The sequence below is a fragment of the Pelodiscus sinensis genome, chromosome 12 (assembly GCF_049634645.1).
Source record: "Pelodiscus sinensis isolate JC-2024 chromosome 12, ASM4963464v1, whole genome shotgun sequence".
In the NCBI taxonomy this organism is placed as follows: Eukaryota; Metazoa; Chordata; order Testudines; family Trionychidae; genus Pelodiscus; species Pelodiscus sinensis.
Window position 1 is genome coordinate 3,898,742 of NC_134722.1, and position 25,300 is coordinate 3,924,041.

The following is a 25,300-nucleotide window of genomic DNA, read 5'->3' on the forward strand; positions in this document are numbered from 1 at the left end:
CTCTCTGCTTGACCAGCGGACTGTCAGTGTTCCCGTTAATGTGCGCGCCTGTGTAGCCACGCACAAAAAATTCTTCCCCCATCTACCTCTTCAGACGGCATGGTGAGGGGGCCTGCTCCGGTGGAAGGGGCTGCCACATGGCAGGGAGGTTGGGGCCTGTTCTGGCAGCTAGGGCCAGGAATGGGACCTGCCACATGGCAGGGAAGGGGGATGGGAGGGAAGCATCTGCTCCGGCGGCTGGGAACACGTGTGTGTGTAAATAAATCAGGTACCATGGTGGCACACGTCCAAATCAGCACACATGACTTCAATATTGGCGCACAACTCAAAACTCATTCTGCGCATAGTTGGAAAAATCTTAGAGGGACACTGACTGTCATGTTACACAACATGTAGGTGTCTGTTGGGTTAAACACCCAAAAAGGCTCCCTCAAAAGATAAAAAAAAGGGATCAAGTTACTCATCCCAGAAAGGTTCAGGTGAGTGTCACAGAAACATCTTACCCATTGAAAAAACAAATCAGACTGGAAGTAGAGGCTACACTCTGACTCCACTTCACAGCCTCCACTGAGCAGAGACACAAGACCACTCGAAGAGTCAAAGTCATTCCCAGAGGCTTTGACTATATTGTCCTTCTCCCACCACAGTAACACACACAGGCTGACCGAGTGAAAGTGGTAAGCCTATGTCACGAAGGACTCTTTCACCTCTTTAGCATGCCGGAGTCCTCTCTCCCAGGCACTTTCTGTTGGAGGGTCTGGAGGGGGTGGAGGCAAAATTTCATCAACGACAGGTGCACCCTGTTAGAAAAATAAGAAACAGGACAGACACAGGCTATTAGAAGTAGTTGGAAAAACGTGCTTTGTGAAGGTTAACCAGTATCCAGGCAAAACGTCAATGGGGCACACATGGAACGTTACTGCCATTTGCCAGGGGTTGTAAAAAGCACCTTCTTAAAAATTATACATCCCACAAGAACATTTGAGTTTGCTAAATTAATGGCCCAAATAACACAAATCCTTAGAACATAAGAACGGCCGTACTGGGTCAGACCAAAGGTCCATCCAGCCAGTGTCCTGTCTCCCGACAGTGGCCAATGCCAGATGCCCCAGAGGGAGGGAACACAACAGGTAATCCTCACGTGATCCCTCCCCTGTCATTCATTTCCAGACAAATCGTCACCCCCTGCAATGCAGCGGCAGATCTAAACAGGTAAGAAGCGCGGAGGTGGCGAATGCAAAGCGATGTATTCATACCCAAGGGTTTGCCGGCATCAGTGGGTGAGGACCAATGGGAGGTGCACCGTTGGGTGAGAAAGGATCCGGTTTGGAGATCAGGGAGTAGTTTCCTTTGTCGTTCACACCAGGATGGATAAACCTACAGTTCATTCCCCAAGTACAGTGACCTGTGGGAAAGCAGAGAGCTCTCATTAAAATGCGGCACAGAACAGTCAGACACCTGAAGGCTATGAACGCTTGTTCCGTTCCAGATCTATGTGAAGTCTCCCAGGAGAGAACATCTCTGATTTTCAGACAGGACCTTTCTGCTCCCCGCCTCGGTCCAGGGTCACTTTCCTTGAGAGTACTCGGCAAAGCCTTTGATCCTGAGCTTTCCTGACAGATGAATACAGTTGGGCTCCTGGCTAAGTGAAAAAGGAGCCTCCCCCCCGACTCTGGTGGGTTGGGAAGATAACTACGTGGGTTATGAGCCAGTGAGTGGTGTTTGTATTTTATAAGTCAAAAGTGCTTAGAGCATTGTTAGGAACTGTTATAGCTCAAAATTTAATAACGCAGCAAGAAGTTTAAAGGCCTCAGATGGAGTAAAACAGACAGGCTTGTGGGGCAGGGAGGAAAAATAAAACCCAAGCCCTTCTATTAGAGGATTCTGCACAGCAGCAGGAGATGAGGTGTTCTCAGGAGGCCAGAGACAATGTTTAACATCTCTCTGAAAGTCTACTCCGGATGCTGTAATGGGTTAGCTGACGTTATCGTACCATGGGGAGCTCGGGTGTTTGTGATGCGATGAAGATATGGTCTACTCCTGGTTTGAATTTAGCTCAGGTTAGTAGGTAACAAAACTTGTTTTCCCCCGCTCTAGCCCCTTGTGTGAAGCCAATTGATGGACCTTCAGCAGAGGTCCCACAGGTCTCTGTGTCACACAACAACACTAAAATCGCAAGCTTGATTGGCGGTCTCGGCATCAGCGCCGAAAAGTTAATGGGAAACAGAAATCTATCCACATTGTCACCCCAAGGGTGGGGACACGGTGGCAGGACAGCACACAAGAAGTGTCACTGACACTACCTGAGATGCATCACTTCTGTGTTCAAGGGACAGTCTAAGTTACCAGTGAGGTTTTTATAATGGGATCACAAACAGTGCTCAGCAAACCTGAGTCATTGGTACGGCCATGTTTTCCACGAGGGCTAGTGCGCCCTCTTCAGGAACTTTACAAAACGGACACCACTGGAATATACTTGAACACTTGCAGTAAAGGTATAAGATTTGAAAGTTGAATGCAGGGACTCCTATCTACACAGACCGGTTTCTATTTCCTATTTAAATGTCAAGTGCAAGGGTTACTCCTGGCAAATAAGAGGTGCTAGTGCATGTGACAGAGTGGCTATGAATCAGGCTGTTCTACTACAATGGGTTATAAACACACGTTATTTCACTGAAGCCGTTATTTACCACAATGGATTGATGTGGCCACAGCACAGGACACTTGGCTTTCTGAGAAACTGACTGCAGAGACTAGAATTTGAGCATCGGACATCCCACAATGAGGCTTTTAGCTTGGCTCCTGTTTGGCAATACGTCTACAACTCTCTTGTACCAGGGAAGGCAGAAAGGAAATCAAGATCACCTAAACAAAGCTGACATCAGAAGAATGAATCTTTGGCAAAAGAGTGTGACATGATGCAATCTGAACTTTCACATGTTAAGATAAGTGACGTGCTCAAAATACTTCCGATCTATTGTGGAGCAAAGTGATTAAACAACGCTAAGAATGAAAAAAAAAAACCCAAACAACTATGCCCAGGGAAAAAACACCTGGTACAGAGGAACACACCCCTTCCAACGACATTACTATCAAACTCATGACAGGAAACAATTAGACACAGGAAGCCATTCAATGCAACCGGTGAGCTAATCTTAGCTCTTACCTCTTGGAAAAATCCCAACCGAATCCCTTTGTAGCCTTTGCTCAACATAGCAGCGTAAGCAAGTCTTTCCACTCCTCTTTCTAGTTTTATTTTAATTCATTTCCTTAATTTACCTTTTCTATTAAAATAAAAGCATTTGGGTGAACACAACTTTAAGGGGAAGTTGAAGGAACTATGTCTAATATGGCCAATATTCAATTCTGTTAAAAACAAGGCTTTAGAAAACCTAGTTTCTATATCTTTTGAAGAAATTCCATGGGAACAGATTTTATTTTTTAAACATCCTCTACAGTCTTTGCAACAATGTACTAGCAATGAGAACTTAAGTGAAACTGATTAGTTTATTTTTAATGGTTAAGATGAAGAAAATGCAAAAAGCAAACTGAAAGCACAAATGCATTAGTTTATAAACTTTTACTAAGTTTCAGGTGTTGTATGTAACAGAGACAAGATAATTTGTTTCTTAAAATTATGATTTTTCACTCACGAGTACTCCTCTTTAATCCCAAACTATAAGACATTAGATCAAAGACATCCAAAAATTCCGCTACATAGTTAGCTTTGAGCACTCAACAGCCAACCTTCAACTGATCTGTCACAAATCTATCCATCTACTCACTAGCGGTCTTCTACTATGAGAACTAGCCACTTGCGATGTTATTGCCATCTCTTCGCCCGATTTGATCAACGTGCAAAAGCTTGTGCCCATTGATTTCTGACAGCAGGGTCTGCTTGTTTTCAATAACTGAACGTAAGCATTTGTTGTTTTCCACCCCAGAGAGATGTATGAGTTTTTGCCAGTACCACATCTCAAAGACTTTAATTTTCTTCGTCAGCAGTGTTAGCTTCCTACAATTCACCTCCTTAAATCACTATGGAAAAAGTTAAACTTTACAAAGATTTGATTGTGAACATTGAGAGACCATCATGTTTCCAAACTTCTGTAAGGGAAGCCACTGCTAATGAGCCATTCCTAATCCTGTTCTGATTTCTTTGGGAAGGCTTCCTGGATGCTATGTACGAGCTTCGATAATTACATTTGCACGACTACCTCGAAAACTTAATCATGCTGTCTGGCTATTCGATTTTTGTTACCCATGTCAACAAGCCTCATTCAGGGAGAGTCCATATTAAAAACCAACTCCAACATCTCTTGCCTTCCCTCCATGGCTATAGCAAAGAGCATCATGTCATCAGCTATCAGAGGCAGGTTAAGAGGTGTGCACCAGCTCCTTCCACTTTATCCAAACCTTGCAGAACTTGTCTCCGAACCAAGTCTGCATAAATGTTAAAAGGCTTGGGGGCAGAATATGTTTGTTTCACAGCTGCCCAGTGGAAAACCAGCTGCTATCAACTGTTGCTGTTCCCACCATGGTCTGTTATTGGCACTAGAGACTTGCAAGGCATTCATGGAGATGTTTTGGAACCCCCATGTCTGCCAGTATCTTCCAAAGACAATCACTTCCTCCAAGCGGTACCAAACACTTTTGTGTAGTCAATGAAACACAGGAGCGATAGGGGATTCAACTCCTTGCATTTTTCAGTGCTACTCAGGATGTTCGTGATTTGATCGCGTGCGCCTTGTCTCTCACCGAAACAGGGTCAATGCGGCGGTAGTTCTGCTTCTATTGTTCCTTTATGCAGAGCCAAATTTTGCTCATGTGTGATAACAGGGAGATAATGCAATTGTTACTACATCCTGTTATGGCTCCTTTTTCTGATAAGAGCAGAAAGATTCCACTCATCCAGTCATTTGGTCAGTTTCTAATCATCCATACCTCCCTGCAAATTTGCCATGAGATCAGTCACTTTTAACAGTTCTGATAGGTTATCTACTCTGGGTGTTTTATCAGGCTTCTTTTTTTTAAAAAAACAGCAGGTGCTACTTCCTGCTGCAGGATTAATGGGTCTCGCTCCATACTCTCCTTTTAGTCCTCTATTTTACGTGGCTTTGATGAGGCACACATATGTCGTGGTAACCCCTCCACCGGCATTTAGCATTACCATCTTCTGTGAGGAGGACTCTGCAACATGATCTTTTATTATGAAGGCCATAAAGACTTACATCTTCATTAACCCAGTTTCCATTGTGTCATATTTTCACGGGGCTCATTTTTTTGATTTTCTGCACTGAAGGAAAAAATGTTCTCTTCCTGGACTACATTACTCTGAATCAGGTGCTCCGTGCTCGAAGGGAAACCACCATTCCTGACATAATCATTCAGTCCTGATGCTAGATCTGCCTTTAATACCGTCCCTCTTTGGAATGCTATTTGGACAGTTTCTAAACAAACGTTCTGCATTTCAGAACAGAGCATTATTCCTCTCTAACGCATAGAATGTAATATCTGAAAAACATTTTAAGCAATATTTCCACCATGAAGATGACGGCAGAAGGGATTTCTTATTTCAAGGTGTGGTAATTTCAAGGCATCCCACACTTAAAGCAGAAGTTGATAGATATTTTGCATGTTGGCCCTGACAAAAATCAGCATCTGGCTATTCCGGGGACGGGGACGGGGGGGCAGCAGAGGGAAGGTGAACTAGAGCAGTGGTTCCCAATCTTTTTTATATGGTGGACAGGCAAATCCATTCACAAACTTGTGGTGCGCCAATAACATTTTGTGTGCATATTTGCATATTCATTATGTAAATAATGAATATGCAAATAAAATGTTACCTGTCCATCTAGACCAGGGTTTCCCAACCTATGGGTCGCCATTACATTTCAAAAGGGTCGCCAGGTGTCTCCCCAGGTGGCTCTGCCTCCCTTCCTCCCACCGTTTTTGAATTGCCTTGGGTCACCAAGTCTTCCTGAATTGTCAAAATGGGTCCCATCTGGAAAAGATTGGGAACCCTGATCTAGACCCAGCCCAGACCCTTGCTTCCCAGGCCCTAACATCCTTTGACCCCACCTCCCACCCCTGCACTCCCCAGAGCCAGGCTGCCCCCTCTAGGGAGCGTGGTCGTTACTGCTGCGTGGGCTGGGGGAGTGGCCGTTGGCAGCACGCACACTCCTTCCTCAAGCGCGTCTCATGCCCCCATGGTTAAAGGCAGGGGGGAGGGAGAGTGCAGAGTCCTGGCTGGGCCACCACCTTACTTGATTGGGAGGGGGTGAAAAGAGGGAGGCACCTCCTACTATCCCTCCTCCTGCCACTGCCTGAGCCCCGGGCAAATCAGCCTCCACAGCTGCTGGAGCTGAGCTGCCATGAACAGCCAACTTGAGATCTGGCAGCCACTGCGGCCCAGCAGTTCACGGCCTGGCACTGGTCCACGGCCTGGCAGTTGGGAACCACTGATCTAGGGTAATGCCTGGGGCAGCGTGTCTCACGTGACCAGTAGTCGAACAGTTGCACAACTGAACCAGAGAAGATGCAAAGAGCTTGATGCCATCCCTCCTGCTGAACATGTTGTTACCTTTCATGAAGAATCGGCAGGTGGGACGTGGCCTCACTTTCCTGTCGCTGGGATCTTTAACTTCACCCTCCTCCAGATCATCATCCTGCAAGGCACAGAAGCAAAAGATGCTTAATGGAGTCAAGTCGTCATGAAACCCACCGACTCTTTCACAGTAAAATCAAAGCCAGCAACTCCTAAGTTTCAGAGAATGTGCATCCCGGGGCAAACAGGAACACGGCAGCATGACACATGCTGTGCACCTTCATGTAGGGGAGCAAGCGTATTAATTCTAGTGTTCCAGGGAGGACTGGACTCTTGCAAGCATCAAGAGCATCTTAGTATTGAGATCAGACTTCAGAGTCCATGTTGCACCCATTTTCAAGTTTTAAAATGGGGCAAACCTGAGTGGATGTTAGGAAAACGATAGAGCAATATCACACTGATTTATCTTCAGTTCCTCTTTAGTTTATATCTTCAAAAATGCATGTTCAATTACAAGAGACACAGTGTTGCATACAGACCAGCCGGAAACAACTGGTGAGGAGAGTGGATACAGATGTCAAGAACCTACACAAGAAGTTCTGGAGACAATTTCTGAATTATAACATACATATGAATGTGCCTCTTTATAGTGGGGAGTGACAGAATCTCACAAACAGCTTTGCAGGAAGGAAGTTAAATCTGTTGCTTTCAAAGACCCCTGCTGCAGCAGGTAAAACACATTCCCCGCCCCACTATTCCTACCCTTCTATTATTTAACAGGGGGCTCAGGAGTTCAGCGTGAGTCAAAGTAGGGATGTTACATTTTGATTAATCAGCTAATTGAGGAGTCGATGGAATTTCTATCGACTACTCGATTAGTCAATAAGGGGGGCGCTCACTATCCTGCTTTGCCTCTCCCTTAGAAATGTACAAGACCCTGCGGCTCCTGTGCATTTCCAAGGGAGAGAGGCAGTGGGAACCAACGCAGCAGGAACCTAGGACAGCAGAGCAAAGCAGTCTCTGCTGGCAGGGGTTCCCCTCTGTGCCTCTTCCTTTAAAATGTACGAGAAATGGACATTTCAAAGGGAAAGGAGCAGCAGTGGACCCGGCAGGAGTGGGACTATTTCAATCCCCGCTTGTGCAGTTTTCCCACTGGCCCGTGCCTCCCCTGCTCCCCACAGAGACAGTGCTCCACCAGCACCGGCTCCTGCTTCCCATCCCTTGCTGCCTCTCTGACAGAGGCAGCAAGGGGGGAGGGGAGGGAGGAAGTGACTAGTCGAATTCCCACTTGACTACCCGATAAGCCTTTGCTTATCGGCTAGTCGACTCGTTGCTTAGATCCCTACAAAGCACTGCTCAGAATGGAACTCAGCACAAACCCAGTGTGCACAGGCAGAACCTTAGGAAGATGGAGTGCACAGGAGCTGCCTAAGTTGCTTTCAAGATGAGTCACCTGGGAAGATTAGACCTCAAAACGAGATGTGTGAAATGAAATATACCTCCCCAGAATAAAACAAGTGTAGCTGCACAGAGGCGGCTTCTGTTCTTCTCCAGGGAAATGCTTTTGGAAAAAACTTTCAGCCACTTGGATCTGTCAGGTCAAGGGGGAAGGAAATGGGCCACGTGACCTGGGACGTCAAAGGCACTAGGGGTTTTGGCTCTCAAGAGCAGCCGCAGTTGCGACTAAGGGCTTCTCTACATGACAGCTGGGAGCATGAGTCCTCGCTTGGGCAGACGGACACATGCCCACTCTCCTGGAGTCAGCATGCTAAAAGTAGCAGGGTAGCCACTGGCTGCATGAGCAATAGCTCAGTTTAGCCACCTATCGACAAACACGCATGGACATCCTGGGTACATACTCAAGTAGCAAGCCCAAGCTGCTGCCCGTGTGACCCATGGCTACACTCCTATTTTTAGCACGCCAGCTCAGGCAGAGCTACTGTGTGTGTCTGTCTACCCATTCTGGAAAGCATTCTCCTGACTGTAGTGTAGCCCTGCCCAAGAAGGTACTGGAACCTTCACTTGTCTCTCTCAGCTTCCCTACAATATTTTCACATTGTGGAACATCTTCATAGACCATTGGCAATCATAACATCCCCGTAACACAGGGATGGGCAAAGATTTTTGACTGGGGACTGCCTCAGAAATTTCTGAAGTGGCCGTGAGGCTGCCCTAGAAGGGGTGGGGCCTCAGGCGGAAGGGGCGGGGCTAGGACACTTCCGTGTTTCCCCACTCACATACCTTGGTTGGTCTCAGGGTGGGGAGTGCGCAAAGTCTTTGCTCTCCCCGCGCTCCCCAAAGAGAACCTTCAGCTGTTCAGAACAGCTGGCAGTTCCCTCTAGGTAGCCGTGCTCCTGGCGGTGGGAGAATTCATGTGCTCCCCCGGCTGCTCCCAGGTCAATCAGGGCCTGGGGAGGGGGAGCACAAGAAGTCTCTTGCTTCCTACCCCCGCCCTGCAAGGGAGCGCCGTGCCTAGAGTCAACCGCCAGCTGAGCAGCAGCTGGCGGTTGACTTTAACTTCTCCTGCCCGGCAAGGGGTTCAGCAGACTTCACGCACTCCCCTATGCCCCCAGGCCAATCAGGGCTGGGGGGTGGGGTAGTGCACAGTCTCCCCCCACCCTGATTGGCCTGGGGGTAGAGGGAGTGGCAGGGCCTCCACAGGCTGGATCAACTTGTTTGGCGGGCCGGATCTAGCCCACAGAGTCCCTTTTGCCCACCCCTGCTGTAACAACTACAATGCTTCCTTACATGGAAAACTTATAAGGAAAACGTTTTACGTATTTTTAGCCATGTTACACCTGGAAACCAGGGGAAACCTCTGCTTGGCACTGGATAACCCCGCTCTCCAGGGACCCATTGCACCATCTCTCAGTTACTTTGGGCCAGAGCTCATTTTGAAAAATGTTTGCAAATGGGGCACACATTTAAATCTTGTGCTAGCTTTTCTTCTCCATCAAGCTAAAAAAGTCTGTAAACAGAATAAACTGCAAACAAATTAACCCTCCCTTTCCCCCCATAAAAAAAGAGATGGGTCTTGCATTCAACAGAATGTGAATGGTATTGCCAGCTTAACTCAGTTCCTTTCAGTAGAACTGTATGACATCTTTGCAAAGCTAGTGCTTGAACAAAAGGGAAAGCATTTGATTCTTGTTAGACCACACAGAATTAGACAGCTGGGATCTCCGTTATAAGCAAATGTATGAAAGCCATTCAGAGTGCAAGTTCGTCTTGAATATTAGTGTGCACAGAGGTCCCAGGAATTCCTATGAATCAGGAGGAAAGATTTAGTATTGTATTAAGAAGCATGTTAAAAATTTATTTTAAAATTTTAGGGATCTAGTACATTTAATTGCTTGGGTTCTCCCAGACTAAGGATTTCCGGTAATATATTACACAGCTATGTCTAACCTACAATGAAACTGAGTCAGAACAGTTGAAAATATATCATGGATTTTATCAGATCATCTTCCACTGAGGAAAACATCACATACATGATCCTGACCACTTATTTAGCCAAAGCAAAATGGGATTAAACCAACAAAGAAAACTCAAGATATTGTCAGAGGATTGCTGAGTGGGGTGTGAAAAGTTTTGTTCTGATCTTTGGCTAGGAACTGAGTCGTTCAGCAGATTAAAGCAAACAGGAGGACAAGTGGCCAATGCAGAAAAGATCAATTTTTTTTCCTGCACTTCTACTGGATTAAAAAAAACCTGAGGTCTTTTAGACAAAGCTCTAATAAGCTAAACCCTCTGTCATTCACCAACATGTCCTGAACATTTTACCACCAATAGGGGGAGTTCAGCCAGACATCAGTGCATAATGTGGGATCTATGCTAAATTCAGCTAATGCTGGTCTACCATAGTTTCCACTGAGATATGAACCTCTTCTCCAGGAAACGTCACTGCCAGCTTCAGCCCAACTGGAAAGCCAAATGAAATGACAGACTATTATTTTGTTTGTCTCCTCCAATTAACTTCCTCTCCATTAGTCTTCAATGGAGAACATCCTACTTTTCCCACCCTGACTTTCAAGTTCTCCAGTCAGGATAATCTTCCTTGGCTGAGTAGGACTGGAAATTACTACTTTCCAAACTCACTGTTTCCTTGCTTGATTAATTGAGAGATGCTGCAGTGACAAACTTTCCCTGCCCAGTTGTACCTGTTGCATGGGGAACAAGAAACAGAGGCAAGAAACTGCACTTGGGTCTCTGACAGGAATTAATACTAGCCACTTTGCATTTATAATTTAAATGCTGCCTAACGCTCCTAGTAGTCACAGGGAAGTGAGGTCTAAACCCACAGGAAGGATTCTAGTCCCTACTCTGTGGTGCTGAGAAAGTCTCCTCCATCTGTAAAATGGAAGCAGTTGTACACAGGGTGACTGAAGAGTGTTGCTGTACTAAGTAAGTGTGTTCCTAATGGGATTCATCACTTGGCCTTTCTGTGTACAAACTCCGATCAGTCCTCACAGGGAGCGGGCACCACCAAAGCGGCAGACAACAACTTACTCCAATTGCCAGCTACGTGTGTTATGTTGTTTGTACAGTGCCTAGCACAAAGAGGTCATGCCACATGGTCCATCTGCAAGAGCCATTCCAGCCTGGTAGGCTAACAACGTACGAGTGAGGGCATAGCTTACAAGCACCTAGAATGTGGCTAACTAACATGGTGCTAGCATCATCCAAAAGTCCTTTGTGAGCGTAACATAAGAACTAGGGGTCACCGAGTGAAATTAAGAGGTAGCAGGTTTAAATCAAACAAAACGTTTTCCTTCATGCAGCGCAGTCAGCCTGCGGAACTCCTTGCCAGAGGATGTTGTGAAGACCAGGACTTTAACAGAGTTCAAAAAAGAGCTAGATAAATTCATGGAGCTTAGGTCCATCAATAGCTATTAGCCAGAATGGGTAGGGAGGGTGTCCCTAGCTTCTGTTTGTCAGAGGCTGGGAATGGATAACGGGGAGGGATCACTGGATGATTCCCTGTTCTGTTCACTCCCCCTGGGGCACCTGGCATTGGCCACTGTCGGCAGACAGGGCACTGGGCTGGATGGACCTTTGGTCTGACCGAGTATGGTCATTCTGATGTTCTTATGAGCAAAAGTAGAAATCTGACACTCCGGTGATGCTGTGCACTTGATAAGCATCAAGTTTACTTGAGATTTCTTTACAGATGTCGTGTGCAACAGGCTTTCCCACAGAACATAGCAACTGAAGTCACAATTAAGTACATATTAGGCTTCCCTTTTCAGAAGTGAGCACCTCATTTATAAGAGCAGCCATACTGGGTTGGACCAAAGGTCCATCTAGCCCAGGATCCTGTCTGCCCACAGTGGCCAACGCCAGGTACCCCAGAAAGAATGAACAGATAATCAACAAGTGATCCAGCCCCTGTCACTCATTCCCAGCTTCTGACAAACAGAGGCTAGGGATGCCATTCCTGTCCATACTGTGTAATGGGCATTAATGGACCTATCCTCCATGAATTTATCTAGTAGTTTTTTGAACCTTGTTATTGAATTGGACTTCACAACATCCGCTGGCAAGGAGTTCCACAGGTTGACTGTGCGCTAAGTGAAGAAAAACTGTGTTTTGTTTGTTTTAAACCTGCGACCTATTAATTTCATTGGATGACCCCTAGGTCTTGCGTTATGAGAAAGAGTAAGTAACTCTTCTTTGGTCACTTTTTCCACACCAGTCATGATTTTGTAGATCTCTATCATATCCCCCTTAGATATGCTGAGGCATGCTGAGCTTGAGAGGGATGGATAGTTAGAGCGCCATAAATTATGTCCAAAAAGCTACTGTAAATATTCACCTAAAACAGGACAAACGTTAAGAGCAGACAGCCTAAGGACCTGCTAATTCTGAAGCCAACAATTGATTTCCCCACCCCACATGAGCTTCCCTGAATTCCCTCTTTCTGAGGATAACCCAAACTTACATCAATCTCCCCGTCATCAATTTCTCCATCATCTTCCTCTTTCTTCTTCTCTTTGAGGGGTTCCTGGCCATCCTTTTCGTCATCGCTTTTACTGTTAGATTTCTTCTCGTCCTCGGGTGCATCGTCTCCCTTCTCCTCCTCCTCGTCATCCTCACCTCCTGCCTTCTCAGCCTCATCCTCTGGGACAGCCGCACTTGGCTCCTCGGGAACCTCCTCATCATAGTCCAATTCATGCTCATCCAGTTCCCGAGTGACAGAGGATGCTTCATCTCCAAGGTCATTTGTCCGGTCCTCCTCCTCCTCTTTGTGACACAGGGAGATCTTTAGCTCCCTGCTCTGCTCATTATTGTCAGAGTCCTGAGACTTGGTTTCACTTAAGTGGTCCTCCTCATCCGAGTGGTTCTCTTCTTCCCCATGACTCAGTCCCCTGACTGCATCCTCCTCTTTCTCCAGGAGGTTGCTATGGCTCTCTCCATCCAGTTCCCGATCGGAGCCGCTCTCTTTCAAGATTTCGTCATCCGAGAGCTGCTGGTCCTCCTCCTCCGGAGAGCAAGGGTGTTGCTCAGGGCTGTCGGAAACATCCATCAGTACCTGCTAGTCTGCAAAGGGCAAACAAAATATGTTTAGGACGTGGAACAAAAACTGCCCCCCTCACTCATGCTTATTTGAGTATTGTCCCAGACTGATTAGTTATACACTTTGTGTATGCAGAGATACCACCTTGGACTAGGATTTCAACTGCTCGTCCAAGCTACACAGGGTCAGGACAGATCACTACTTGGATAGACCTTACCTTCCCCTAAAATTCCAGGCGCTGCATGAAAAGGCATGGTACTAGTCCCTCAAAGAGGATATTTAACCAGAACCTCAGCGTGGTGCCATGCTTCAGCTTTGGGATGACTTGTAAAATAGAGGACCTAACCAGACCTGGTTAAAAGCCCAACGATTGTCTACGAAAATTATTCTTCGCTTGTTTCATCTGGAGAAGTTATTTTCCACATCTGCTCCTAAAAGCGGCAGACAACCCTGTCGGTGTAAAACGGCTGTGGCGTTCCACCCCAGATATCAGGCATGTAAGCGACTAGTCGAGTAAGAACTCGACTAATCACTTCCCCCCATTTGCTGCCTCTATCAGAGAGAGGCAGTAAGGGGGAGAGCAGGAGCAGCGCTAAGGAGCTGACTTAAAAGCTGGTTCCCCTCAGCACCATCTCCGCAGAGGGCAGTGGGGAAACAGCACAAGTGGCCATTGAAACAGTCCTGCTCAGGCTGGTCTGACTGGTGCTCCTCTCCCTTTGAAATGTACAAGAGCTGCCTGAAACTCTGGTACATATCAAAGGAAAAGGCACAGAGGGCAACCTGTGCCAGCAGGGACTGACACAGGTTCCTGCTACCTCTCTCCCTTTGAAATATACAGGAGCCGCTCACAGCTCCTGTACATTTCAAAGGGAGAGGCGCAGCGGGATAGCAAGTGCCCCCCTTAACTAGTCAAGGATTTGAAGGAAATTAGAACATAATAGAGGCCATACGGGGTCAGACCAAAGGTCCATCTAGCCCAGTGTCCTGTCTGCCGACAGTGGCCAATACCAGACGACCCAGAGGGAGGGAACACAACAGGTAATCATCACGTGATCCTTCCCCGGTCATCCATCTCCAGACAAACAGAGGCTAGGGATCTTGTTCCTACCCATCTTGGCTCAAACCCATTGATAGACCTAACCTCCAGGAATCAATCTACCTCTTTTTTGAACCCTGTTAAAGTCCTAGTCTTCACCACATCCTCTGGCAAGGAGTTCCACAGGTTGACTGTGCGCTGAGTGAAGAAAAACTTCCTTTTGTTTTAAATCTGCTGCCTATTCATTTCATTTGGCGACCCCTAGTTCTTATATTGTGGGAATAAGTAAATAACTTTTCCTTGTTCATTTTTTCCACACCAGTCATGATTTTATAGACCTGTCATATCCCCTCTTCGTCTCCTCTTTTCTAAGCTGAAAAATCCAAGTCTTTTTAATCTCTCTTCATATGGGACCTGCTCCAAACCCCTAAATTTTTGTTGCCCTTTTCTGAACCTTTTCCAATGCCAATATATCTTTTCTGAGATGAGGCGACCACATCTGTACACGGTATTCAAGATGTGGGTGTACCATGCCTTTAAATAGAGGAAATAAGATAGTCTATCCCTTTTGCTCTTTTGACTGCCGCTGCGTACCGAGTGAATGTTTTCAGAGAACTATCCACAATGACCCCAAGGTCTTTCTCTTGAGTAGCTGTAGCTAAATTAGCCCCCATCATATGGTATATATAGTTAGGATTATTTTTTCCAATGTGCATTACTTTACATTTTCAACATTATATTTCGTTTGCCATTTTGTTGCCCAATCACTTAAGTTTGATGCGATCTTTTTTAAGCTCTTCACAAATTCCATCGACTACTTGATTAGCTGATTAATTGAAATATAACACCCCTACCAGAGATACCTAAACTCTAGACATACAAGACCTGATTTCAGAAGTGTTCAGTTCCAAAAAAGCTATCTGAAGTAACTGGGAGCTGTGGTGGTACAGCTCTTGCGATGACCAGGAACACGGCTTGTAACAAGCGCCAGTAAAAGCAGCTATACATATTGGCCACAGCAAAGACAAAACAAGAACAGCTCGAATGTGTAACTGGGCCAAATTAGTAAGAAGTTTATCAAGTTAAATTTAGAATGCAAAACTATGTTTAACTCGCACTCCCTCTACGTAACAACACACTGTATCTAAAATATTTGTAGGTAAATATTTCAGTTTCAGATATATCTATGTGTTGCATTCTATCTTTTTTTCCCATCTGTTCAATATGAACATTTAGGTCTCTGCTTGTAATAGAAAAGATAAGTACAGTAATGACAAGAAGCAAGGCAGAAGGTATTTCAGAACCAATACATCAAACGCATTTGTGTTCCAGAAAGGAGAAGACTGACTTATAAGGGACTGGACGGCCCAGGGAACTACTAATAAGATCTAAGTCCTCTGACCCCAGGTTAAGTTGTTCTCATCTGATAGCTGTTGGTACTCTATGCAGTTGCCTTAGCCCAGAGAACAAAGAACATATCACCAGACATGCCATAACTGGCATCAGTCGGCAGTCCCAGAAGAAACCAAGGACTGAATGAGCATGGGTCTAAACAGAATATAGAGGTTACTGCTCCAAAATGCTGGGGAAGCAAAGGCGTAGCACAGGGAAGCTTGTCGTATAATTCTCCAGCCTGTACCTCCAGTGTGATTAAACAGAGCTCTTATGTCCCCAGTACTGTCAACCGGATGCATCCCCAAGTCCTAAATTCACCATTAATATTTTATATAGACGTACACATGTGCACATGCTGACTTTTCTGTGTGAAAGCGTACTACAGTAATGTAGCTTTGGGAGGGCACGAGGCAGAAGTTAGAAGTCAAGAGGAGAACTAGTATTAGGTGCGTTAAGGTACCTTTATAGCAAAAAGAAAAATCATGAGATTGCAAACCAGTTTTACTAAAATTCCCCTCAGATTGATTCTATTCCAAACTATGCATCATGCTTAACTCATCTGATTCTTATCCATTTTTGATCCCCCCGAACGCTTGTTAGCGGGTGGTGGAACAGCTGTAGTTAAGTGCCGCATGAAGTGCCAGATTTTCCACCAAATACAGTTAAGATCTTCAAGTGAAAGATGCTATCTATACAAAATATTATATTAAACAAAGCAGAAGGGACCTTCCCTAAGCCCACATCTTCTTCAAACAGTTTATATCTATTCATTCTGCCTCTGTGTGAAGAAAAAGTTACCACCGGCAGCCAGCTGTGTCCTCTGCTGATCCACAACTAACTCACTTACTCTTCACTAGCAAGTTTCTTTGATCCAGATTATAGCAAAAAAGGCTGACATTTACCTTGGGAATAGGCAAAAAGCTATGACGGTGTATGCTAGATCACTAGCAGTTGAACAGACTGCCATAAAATCTAAACAGATATTTAAGGCTGAAAAAAAAAAAAAAAAGCAGTCAGAATTTTAAACAACAAACATTGGCTGATTATTATGGAATTTGGGATCTCAGCAATGAAATCGGGCAGGAAGAGTGGTTATAAGCAACATGGCTTAGTAGTTAGAGCACAGGATAGAAAGCCAGGAACTTTGGCATTCCAGTCCTTGCCACTGATTCGCTATGTTGCCTTGGGCAAATTGCTTAATTTGGATTTTTCAATTTCCCCATCTGTTAAAAACAGGAACAAAGGAGACTTAGTCGTCCTCCCTTTTGTTTTTGTGCTTTCTTCCAGCAGCCCCCTCTGCACAGATTGCTCTCAATCCCAGTTTAACACTGAGATTATGGGAGTGTCACATTTTGGTCCTGTGTTTCTCAACATACAGAGCTTTCCCAAATGACCACGTTTGTGATTTTGTTAATAACTTAAAAGCTCAACAAACACATAGCTAATTGCCTTCTGCTAATTGCATCTCTGGGCAGTTAGGCACATTATGGAACAGATATGCTTTGCAAAACATGGGAAGGTTGATGCTGAACTCCAATGTCTGGTACAACTTGTTACTTTCTGTAAGAACAGTTCTATGAACATTTTAATTCTCTAACTGCCTTAGAAATTACCCTTTGCCAGCACATGTATGGCAATTTTCTTTTCATTTGTTACATCTCACATAAAAGGTCATCATTCACCGGCCTGTAGAAAGGTACAAACTGTCCAGAAAAGATGAGTTAGGGGAATGTTTTGTCTTCTGTCTTGCTGCAAATAAGCTGTTTACAAAGAGAATGCAAGTTCGAGGATGTGACGGGAGCAGGAGAAAATGTGCTTGCACTCATTTGATCATCAGTTTAACTGCTAAATACAAACATTCTCCTCTGCTGGCTGTTATTAGAACTACAACAAGAACACAACCCAATTCTAGTGCCTCTCTCTCCTGTTGAATCAAGGATTGAAAGGGACAAATGTATAGAAAACCAATGCTGCCTTTAAGGACAACCTTCACAAAGGTGAGTGCTCACGTTCATTCACGATGTATGTCCTGCTTCCCAGCAGCAGCATTGCAAGTGTCCCCATACTGATCCTCAGCAACCTGCCTCAAACCTCTTCTGTTAGGTCATCTCTCAAGCTCCTTTCATGAGGCAGCGCACATGGGAAGCTCTCACTGCCTGCTGTTATGTGGATATACAGAGGGTCATCGCTTCCGTCAGCTGATCAATCTCCCTGGCCATCCCTCTGCCTCAGCTCACCAGTACAATAGAAAAACGATGCCCAGACCAAGGAAGGAGAACAATTGTGATTATTAAGCTACATGCAATGATATGGAAATCAAGGAAATTCACCACAAGAATCACAAGGGTGAGGCTAGAAGCAGGGAAGAAGTGGGGAACGATTGATTACCTCCTATACTAACATGGAACAGGAGTGGCCACCATTCTCTGGGTAGGCCATTAACTGTTGTTCATTCAGGGAAAGGAAGGTTAGTTAAAGTTCCAGTCTTATTTTCACTCCACGCAGTTTACACTGACAGCATTTACCACCCCTCCACATCAATCAACCCCGCCCTGGCAGAAGTGGAGATGCCTAGGCCCTAGATGACAAACTTGTCTCTGAGTTCTCAGATTCCCCAAACAGGTCCAGACGACTGGAGGGAAAGCTGGTGAGGAAGCTGTGCTAAGGCCACAACAACTTATCTGAGGCAGTATTATGGAAGACAGAGAGATGCACTGCGACTGGCTGAAAGCCTTACTTATACAGCGGAGGTGAATTAAACAGATCTGTTCAAAGAAAAGGAATAACTCTGAACCTTGTGTTACAAAATTGGCCTAGTTTATGACTGGGTTTAAAAGCATATTGGTGAGAAATACAAATATTAAAAACAAAACAAAAAGAGAACTGCCAATCCACACACATAGTTAGAGAACTTGTGGCAATAAACCAGTTAACGTCTACCATCAATGCACAGCGCTTCACCTTCAAAAATCACTTCATAATTTATAGGTGGGGTCTCCTCTGCATAAGGTCACCTGACTTTTTTCATTAGAAAATCCTGTTTTCAGTTGCCTGCCATTATATCACACTTTAACCAGTTTCAGCATCTGAATCAGGTGGTGTGTGGGGTTTTTTTTTCTTTTGAAAGTTTCAGCTAAAACATTTCAGTTGTTTTTGAGAATGAGATTACAGAAAGATGTTGATTTTGCTCAGGTTAAAGAAAATGCCTCCATGCTTTAGATGCGGGAATTGTTCTGGTGCCAGGGATGTACCTGTTGCTGTTCCCATGAGAATTCACCCACATTTGGCCAAGTTATAAAGTCTTTGAAAAAAATCTAGTTCACGTGCTCAGTAGAGACGTATTAGAACTTGGTGGCTGAGTTCTCCAAAGCTTCTGCACTGAGCATGCCGCACGCATCCCTTCACAGTTCCTGTATGAGACTGGACCGTGCATGTGTTGTGCTCAGGGCTTCTGTGGGCATATTGCATCACAAGGTTGAGGGGCTGAGCAGGCTCATCCCTCCAATTACACCCCCTTGCTGTCAAGGGTTGAGGCCCCAGAACTGAAAGCTAGGAGACTTCTCCCCTGTGCTTGCAAAGCCACGGCCTTTCTGCCTCTACGTCAGGCAACATAAGAGAGGAAACAGCCTGACTTGCCTGCAGAAGATGAGGTGAAAAGTGTGGCACTAAGGTAGTACCCCCAATTTGAGATGCCAAGGATCTGCCTCTTCAGAGACGAGCTCCCACTGGCTTCAGCTGCAACTGTGAATGCTCAGCATTCAGGAAATCTGTCCCGAAGTGTCCCATCTTGATTACCCAGTAGGGATGTAAAATCCCGTTTAATTGTTTAACTAGTTAAAAATATGTTTAACAAATTGACCAATTAAAGAGGGTGGGAGTGGAGGGGGCTGGAGTGGTCCCCTGGCTGCTGAGGCCCTCAGGCCCCTTGTGGACAGGAGTAGCTGTGGACAACTGCAACTGCTCCAGCCCCCACCCGTTAATGGCTAACTGGAACCGGTAAGCATCACCCACTAGGGGTTATGCTTATTGGTTAACCTTTCACATCCCTAGTACCCAGAAAATGAGGCCACACAATGGCTACCTATGGAAATGTTGGTTTAAGTGACTTGTCTACTATCACACAGGAATTCTGTGGCAGACAGGGATAGAACCCAGCTCTCTAATAGTGACATTCTTCTGTTCCTGCAATCCCCGGCCTCATTCATGATATATGTTCCCGGTTCTGTGATACCTGAGGAAAGGGTGCTAAAGACAAAAAGCCTCATTCGCTACATAGTCCTGATTCATCCCCAGAGCAGGTCTATCCTGGGCACTGAATGATACACATGTGCTGAGGGAAAAAAGTAGAATGTGATCATTCAATAAAAGACTATCAGAACACACATGCATGAGGCGGTTGAATTAAGGTTGCAGGGATAACCGTAGTTCTGGCATTTCCTAACTCCTGTGTGTGTGACTTTGCAAACTTAGTCCTGTTTTAAAGTAGGTTTTTGGATGTAAATATGAACTAATCCTCACTGCAAGACATTTAAGTGATACTAATTTTTATAGTAAGTAAAATGGATCTGCTTACTGAGGAGAGGTGAAAAAGGCAGTCAGTTCACATTTATCCCACTTAGGTTTACTTTAACATAACAAATAGAAATGTTTACAAAAAAATCCCAAAAATATTGTGCTGCACTTTTGAATGTTAAACATAGCACTGGAGCTAGACATGAGAAATTCCACAATGAAAGTAGTTAGAAATGGAAACCAATGCCATAAGAAAAAACAGCTTAACTAGTGAAGAGATTTTACATTTCCCCCCACTTTATTAAAGTAAAGTACTGTTGCTAACATAAGGATGTTCTTTTTAAAAAATGATTTTTAACCCGGTAATCTCTCCAACTTCCACAAGGCAACAGAGCCTAGATTAGAACTCAGGAAATCTAAACTTCTGGTCCTGTGCTAAAGACCACGCTCAACTTCTGCCGCCTGTTAAAGTAACACTGTCAAAGGGGTACGGGTAATAACTTTTACTGGATCAGCTTCAGTTGGTCAGACAGACAAGCTGTCGAGCTTCAGAGGTCAGCTTGTCTTTGATCAACAGAAGTTGAGTCCAATAAAAGATATTATCACACCGACCTTACCTCTAATATCTTGGGACCTGCATACAATACTACATTTTGTTTTGATTTTTAATGCAAGGGACTATTCACAATGGGAAGCTTACCTGGATAGAGAGTTAGATCAGAGTACTGTCTGTGACTTCACAAGTAGGCTGTTATGATGCGTGAGAAGCTTATACTTAATAAATGGTTGAGGAAAACTAAGTATAGGACTCTCATGCAATCTGTGGTTTGTGCCCTGCTTTTTTAAACAGTCTGCCCTAAGGTTGCTACTCATGCTCTTCAGTTACTGCAGGACATCTTGACAGATACACCCAACACAAAGGTTGGATTCCGACTAACACTATTGACATCATTGTATGGAGTTAACAGCAAATTAAGAGAAAGAGTCTAGAGTGAAAATAAAAGCACTGGAATTTAAAGTGAGTTAGCATTCTGGGCTCAGGGGCCTTGACAATACTTTTTACAGGAAATAGGGCTAAATTCAGTCCTCTCTTACTCTAGGCAAATCCTAGTGGAATCAACAGGAGCTGTGCACATGACTCGAAGGGCAGAATCCAGTTATAACAAAGATGTTTTAAAGACAGAGATTTGTGTTTCTTCTTTGGACAAGCTGTCTTAAAATAGGGTGTTAATCCAAATCTGTCTCTAGAACTCTTTCTACAGAAGGAAAATCCCACTATTTGACGAGTATTTCACAGAAACTAGTTAACAGGTACAAGTGTTTAAGTAGTACATTCAATTAAATCTACAGAAAGTTAAGCTCTGTCTGCAACAAGAAACTGACCAATTGCAGAAAACAATCTGTTTGCAGCAAGTCCACTGACCTGGTGCTGAAAACAGCAACTTGCTGCCATCAGAATGCTTTCTGTAACCATGCTGAAAATAGTTGTGTCCTAGATACACAAATATCTATTTAAACAAAGGTTTGAAAAATACAGTCTCCCAGGACTAACAGAAAAGCTTTCTTGGGCAAATGTAAATAATTTCCACAGAACCCAACCTTTCATTATAAAAAAAAAGGGGGAGGGGGAGGGAGGGTGCTTAACCATTATGACTGAAAAGAAAACCTTTCCAATATGAACAAAGTGTAAGCCCTTAAAGTAATGTCTTCCTCAGCTCTAGTATCTCTGCAACTGCAAAGAGCTGTCCAAACTACAGCAAAGCAGAAACTGCCCAGGGTATTGGCAATCTCAAAGCTGGAATTTCATGAGCAATCAGTGAGATAGGTCAATTTGATACTGGAGATGTCAGAAAGCTCTGAGCAGCAGAGGAAAACTCAAGAGAGCAGGAACCTTCCTCATAAAATGGAAGTTGAGCAAGAAACAGTTAGAAGACATCCCTCCCCACTGGAGCTCGGAGGTTATGGGAGAGCTAGCTTCCTGGCTGCTGAAAGAATTGTTCGAGGTCTCTTCTAGTCTACTTCTACCTATTCTTGGGCCATGGAAAGCTTTTCTAGTACTGAACCTGTGGAATTCCCATTTTGAACTATTGGACATCAGGTTAGCTACAGAGAATAAATGAATTCATTAAGCTTATGAAGCACATTCACATTAATAATTAGATTTTAGAGTTAAATTCTGTTAAAATAAATTGAACAAGATAGGTAGTAAGAGTTTATGATTGGAAGAGGTTAAGATCTCTTCCTTACTCCAGACAAACCCCATGAGAATCAGGAGAAAGAATTCACACTCTAGGTCTTGGTATATGTGACTGCATTCACTTGATGATTACCTGTTCTGTTCATTTCCTCTGGAGCACCAGGCATTGGCCACTGGCAGAAGACAAGATACTGGGTTAGCTGGACCTTAGGTATGACCCAGTCTGGCAGTTCTTATGAAACAACCTAGCAGGGTGTGGATGTATTGCAAAGACTACTTTTCTAAGCAAAAGGGTTAGCGCATCTAATTTCTGAGTTCAGAAATACAACACACATGTTCCTAATATGCAAAACCCATCCTATAACAAATCCCCATATGCAATTTCAATAGCAGTGACAAAAAAACCAAGCACGCACCGGTTCGGATGCAGAACATTATCCATTAAAAGCCCAGAGCGCGGCACCTGCGTTTCCAAGCGTGTTCCCCGGACTGTCCTGAAAGGTCTCCCCCCCCTCGCTCCCTGCACCTATCAGAACCCGCACGAGCTGTGCAGTTTAAATAGCCCATGATCCCCCATGGATCTACCGGGGGCAGGCAGCGCAGACCCCCCCCCCCCGGGCTCAGCCCACAACAGCCCCAGCCAGGGGCAGGCCAGTCTGCTCCCCTCGCTTCGGGGGGGGGGGGGCTCCAGCACGTTCACCCCAGAGGGCGTCCCCCTCCAGCCCCCCCGGGGAGGGGCCGCATCCCACCCGGTGCTGCTCCACCCCCGGGGGAAGGGCCCCCCCGAGCCACACCCCTCCCCCCAGCGGGGCCCCCATGTGGGGCCCGCCCCGCGCCAAGGGCCCAGCCCCTCCCTGGAGCCCCCCCCCGCCCGCCGGCTGCTCACCTGGGCGGGGGCGGGCGGCTCGCGCGGGGCGGGGGAGGGGGCGGCGGCGCCTCCGAGGCGGGTGGGGGAGGCGGCTCCGGCTCGCGGCGCGGGACGGGGCCTCTACGCGCGGCGGCGGCGCGGGGCGGCCATTGTGTGACATCATCGGTACGCGACAGCCTCTCGCGGCGGGGCGCCCCCGCCCGCCCGGCCGGCCTTAAAGGGGCCGCGGCTGCGTGTCGCGCGGGGGGGGGTAGCAGGGGTGTGTCTGTCTGTGTGTGTGTGAAAGAGAGAGAGAAAGGGGTGTGTGTGTGTGTGTGAAAGGTGTGTGTGTGTGTGAGAGAGAGAGTGTGTGTGTGTGAGAAAGGGGTGGGTGTGAAAGAGGGGTGTGTGTGTGAGAAAGGGGTGTGTGTGTGTGTCTGTGTGAAAGGGGTGTGTGTGTGTGTGTGTGTGAAAGGGGTGTGTGTGTGTGAGAAAGGGGTGTGTGTGTGTGTCTGTGTGAAAGGGGTGTGTGTGTGTGTGTGTGTGAAAGGGGTGTGTGTGTGTGTGAAAGGGGTGTGTGTGTGTGTGTGTGTGTGTGAAAGGGGTGTGTGTGTGTGTGAAAGGGGTGTGTGTGTGTGTGTGAAAGAGAGAGAGAAAGGGGTGTGTGTGTGTGTGTGTGAAAGGGGTGTGTGTGTGTGTGTGTGAAAGGGGTGTGTGTGAGAGAGAGAGAGAGAGTGTGTGTGTGTGAGAAAGGGGTGGGTGTGAAAGAGGGGTGTGTGTGTGTGTGTGAAAGGTGTGTGTGTGTGTGTGTGTGTGTGTGAAAGGTGTGTGTGTGTGTGTGTGAAAGGTGTGTGTGTGTGTGTGTGTGTCTGTGTGAAAGGGGTGTGTGTGTGTGTGTCTGTGTGAAAGGGGTGTGTGTGTGTGTGAAAGGGGTGTGTGTGTGTGTGTGAGAGAGAGAGAGTGTGTGTGTGTGAGAAAGGGGTGGGTGTGTGTGAAAGGGGTGGGTGTGTGTGTGTGTGTGTGAAAGGGGTGGGTGTGTGTGTGTGTGTGTGAAAGGGGTGTGTGTGTGTGTGAAAGGGGTGTGTGTGTGTGTGAGAGAGAGAGAGAGTGTGTGTGTGTGAGAAAGGGGTGGGTGTGAAAGAGGGGTGTGTGTGTGTGTGTGTGTGAAAGGGGTGTGTGTGTGTGTGTGTGTGTGTCTGTGTGAAAGGGGTGTGTGTGTGTGTGTGTGAAAGGGGTGTGTGTGTGTGTGTGTGTGTGTGTGTGTGTGTGTGTGTGTGTGTGATAGAGTCCCAGGGCGGGCAGAGCCCTCTGGAGTCCAGTCCCCTGCCCAAGGCAGGACCAACCCCAACTCCATCAGCCCAGCCAGGGCTCCGCTAAGCCTGGACTGAAACACCTCTAGAGATGGAGACTCTGCCCCCGCCCTAGGGAACCCATCCCAGCGCTTCCCCACCCGCCTAGGGAAAGAGTTTCTTCTAATCTCCAACCTAGACTCCCCCATTGCAACTTGAGCCCATTGCTCCTCGTTCTGCCCCCACTGAGAACAGCCTCTCTCCATCCTCTTTGGAACCTCCCTTCGGGTAGTTGCAGGCTGCTCTCAAATCCCCCCTCACGCTTCGCTTCTGCAGACTAAACAAACCCAAGTCCCTCAGTCTCCCCTCGTAGGTCATGTGCTCCAGCCCCCTCATCATTTTGGTTGCCCTCTGCTGAACCCTCTCCAATGTGTCCACATCCTTTCTATAGTTGGGGGTCCAGAACAGGACGAAATACTCCAGATGTGGCCTCACCAGAGCTGAATAAAGGGGAATAATCACTTCTCTGGATCTGCTGGCAATGCTCCTCCTAATGCACCCCAATATGCCATTAGCCCTCTTGGCTACAAGGGCCCCCTGTTGACTCATATCCAGCTTCTCATCCACTGTAACCCCAGGTCCTTTTCGGCTGAACTGCTACTTAGCCAGTCGGTCCTCAGCCTGTAACAAGGCTTGGGATTCTTCCGTCCCAAATGCAGGACTCTACACTTGTCCTTGTTGAACCTCATCAGATTTTTTTTTTTTGGCCTAATCCTCTAATCTGTCTAGGTCACTTTGGACCCTATCCCTACCCTTCAGCATATCTACCTCTCCCCCTAGCTTAGTGTCATCTGCAAACTTGCTGAGGGTGCAATCCATCCCCTCATCCAGATCATTAATAAAGATGTTGAACAAAACCAGTCCTAGAACAGATCGTTGGGGCACGCCGCTAGAAACCAA

The 25,300-nt window shown here is 46.1% G+C and overlaps 1 protein-coding gene across 9 annotated transcripts in view; it reads right to left on the bottom strand.

Moving 5' to 3' along the window:
* The window catches only part of ZC3H18 (zinc finger CCCH-type containing 18), a 67,544-nt gene extending 44,323 nt beyond the window's left edge, over positions 1–23,221 (bottom strand). For 3 of the 9 annotated variants that reach the window (XM_075939896.1, XM_075939894.1, XM_075939895.1), the window contains exons 1-5: positions 23,091–23,218; positions 12,489–13,087; positions 6,584–6,668; positions 1,257–1,405; positions 708–800 (exon numbers count right to left, since the gene is read on the bottom strand). In XM_075939896.1, the coding sequence (XP_075796011.1) occupies positions 708–800; positions 1,257–1,405; positions 6,584–6,668; positions 12,489–13,073 (912 nt within the window). In that variant the 5' untranslated portion in view covers positions 13,074–13,087; positions 23,091–23,218. Of the gene's footprint in view, positions 1–707; positions 801–1,256; positions 1,406–6,583; positions 6,669–12,488; positions 13,088–22,620; positions 22,738–23,090 lie in introns of those variants that run through there. The other 6 variants (XM_075939898.1, XM_075939897.1, XM_075939893.1 and 3 more) reach the window with 4 other exon arrangements.
* Between the last annotated feature and the right edge of the window lie 2,079 nt (positions 23,222–25,300).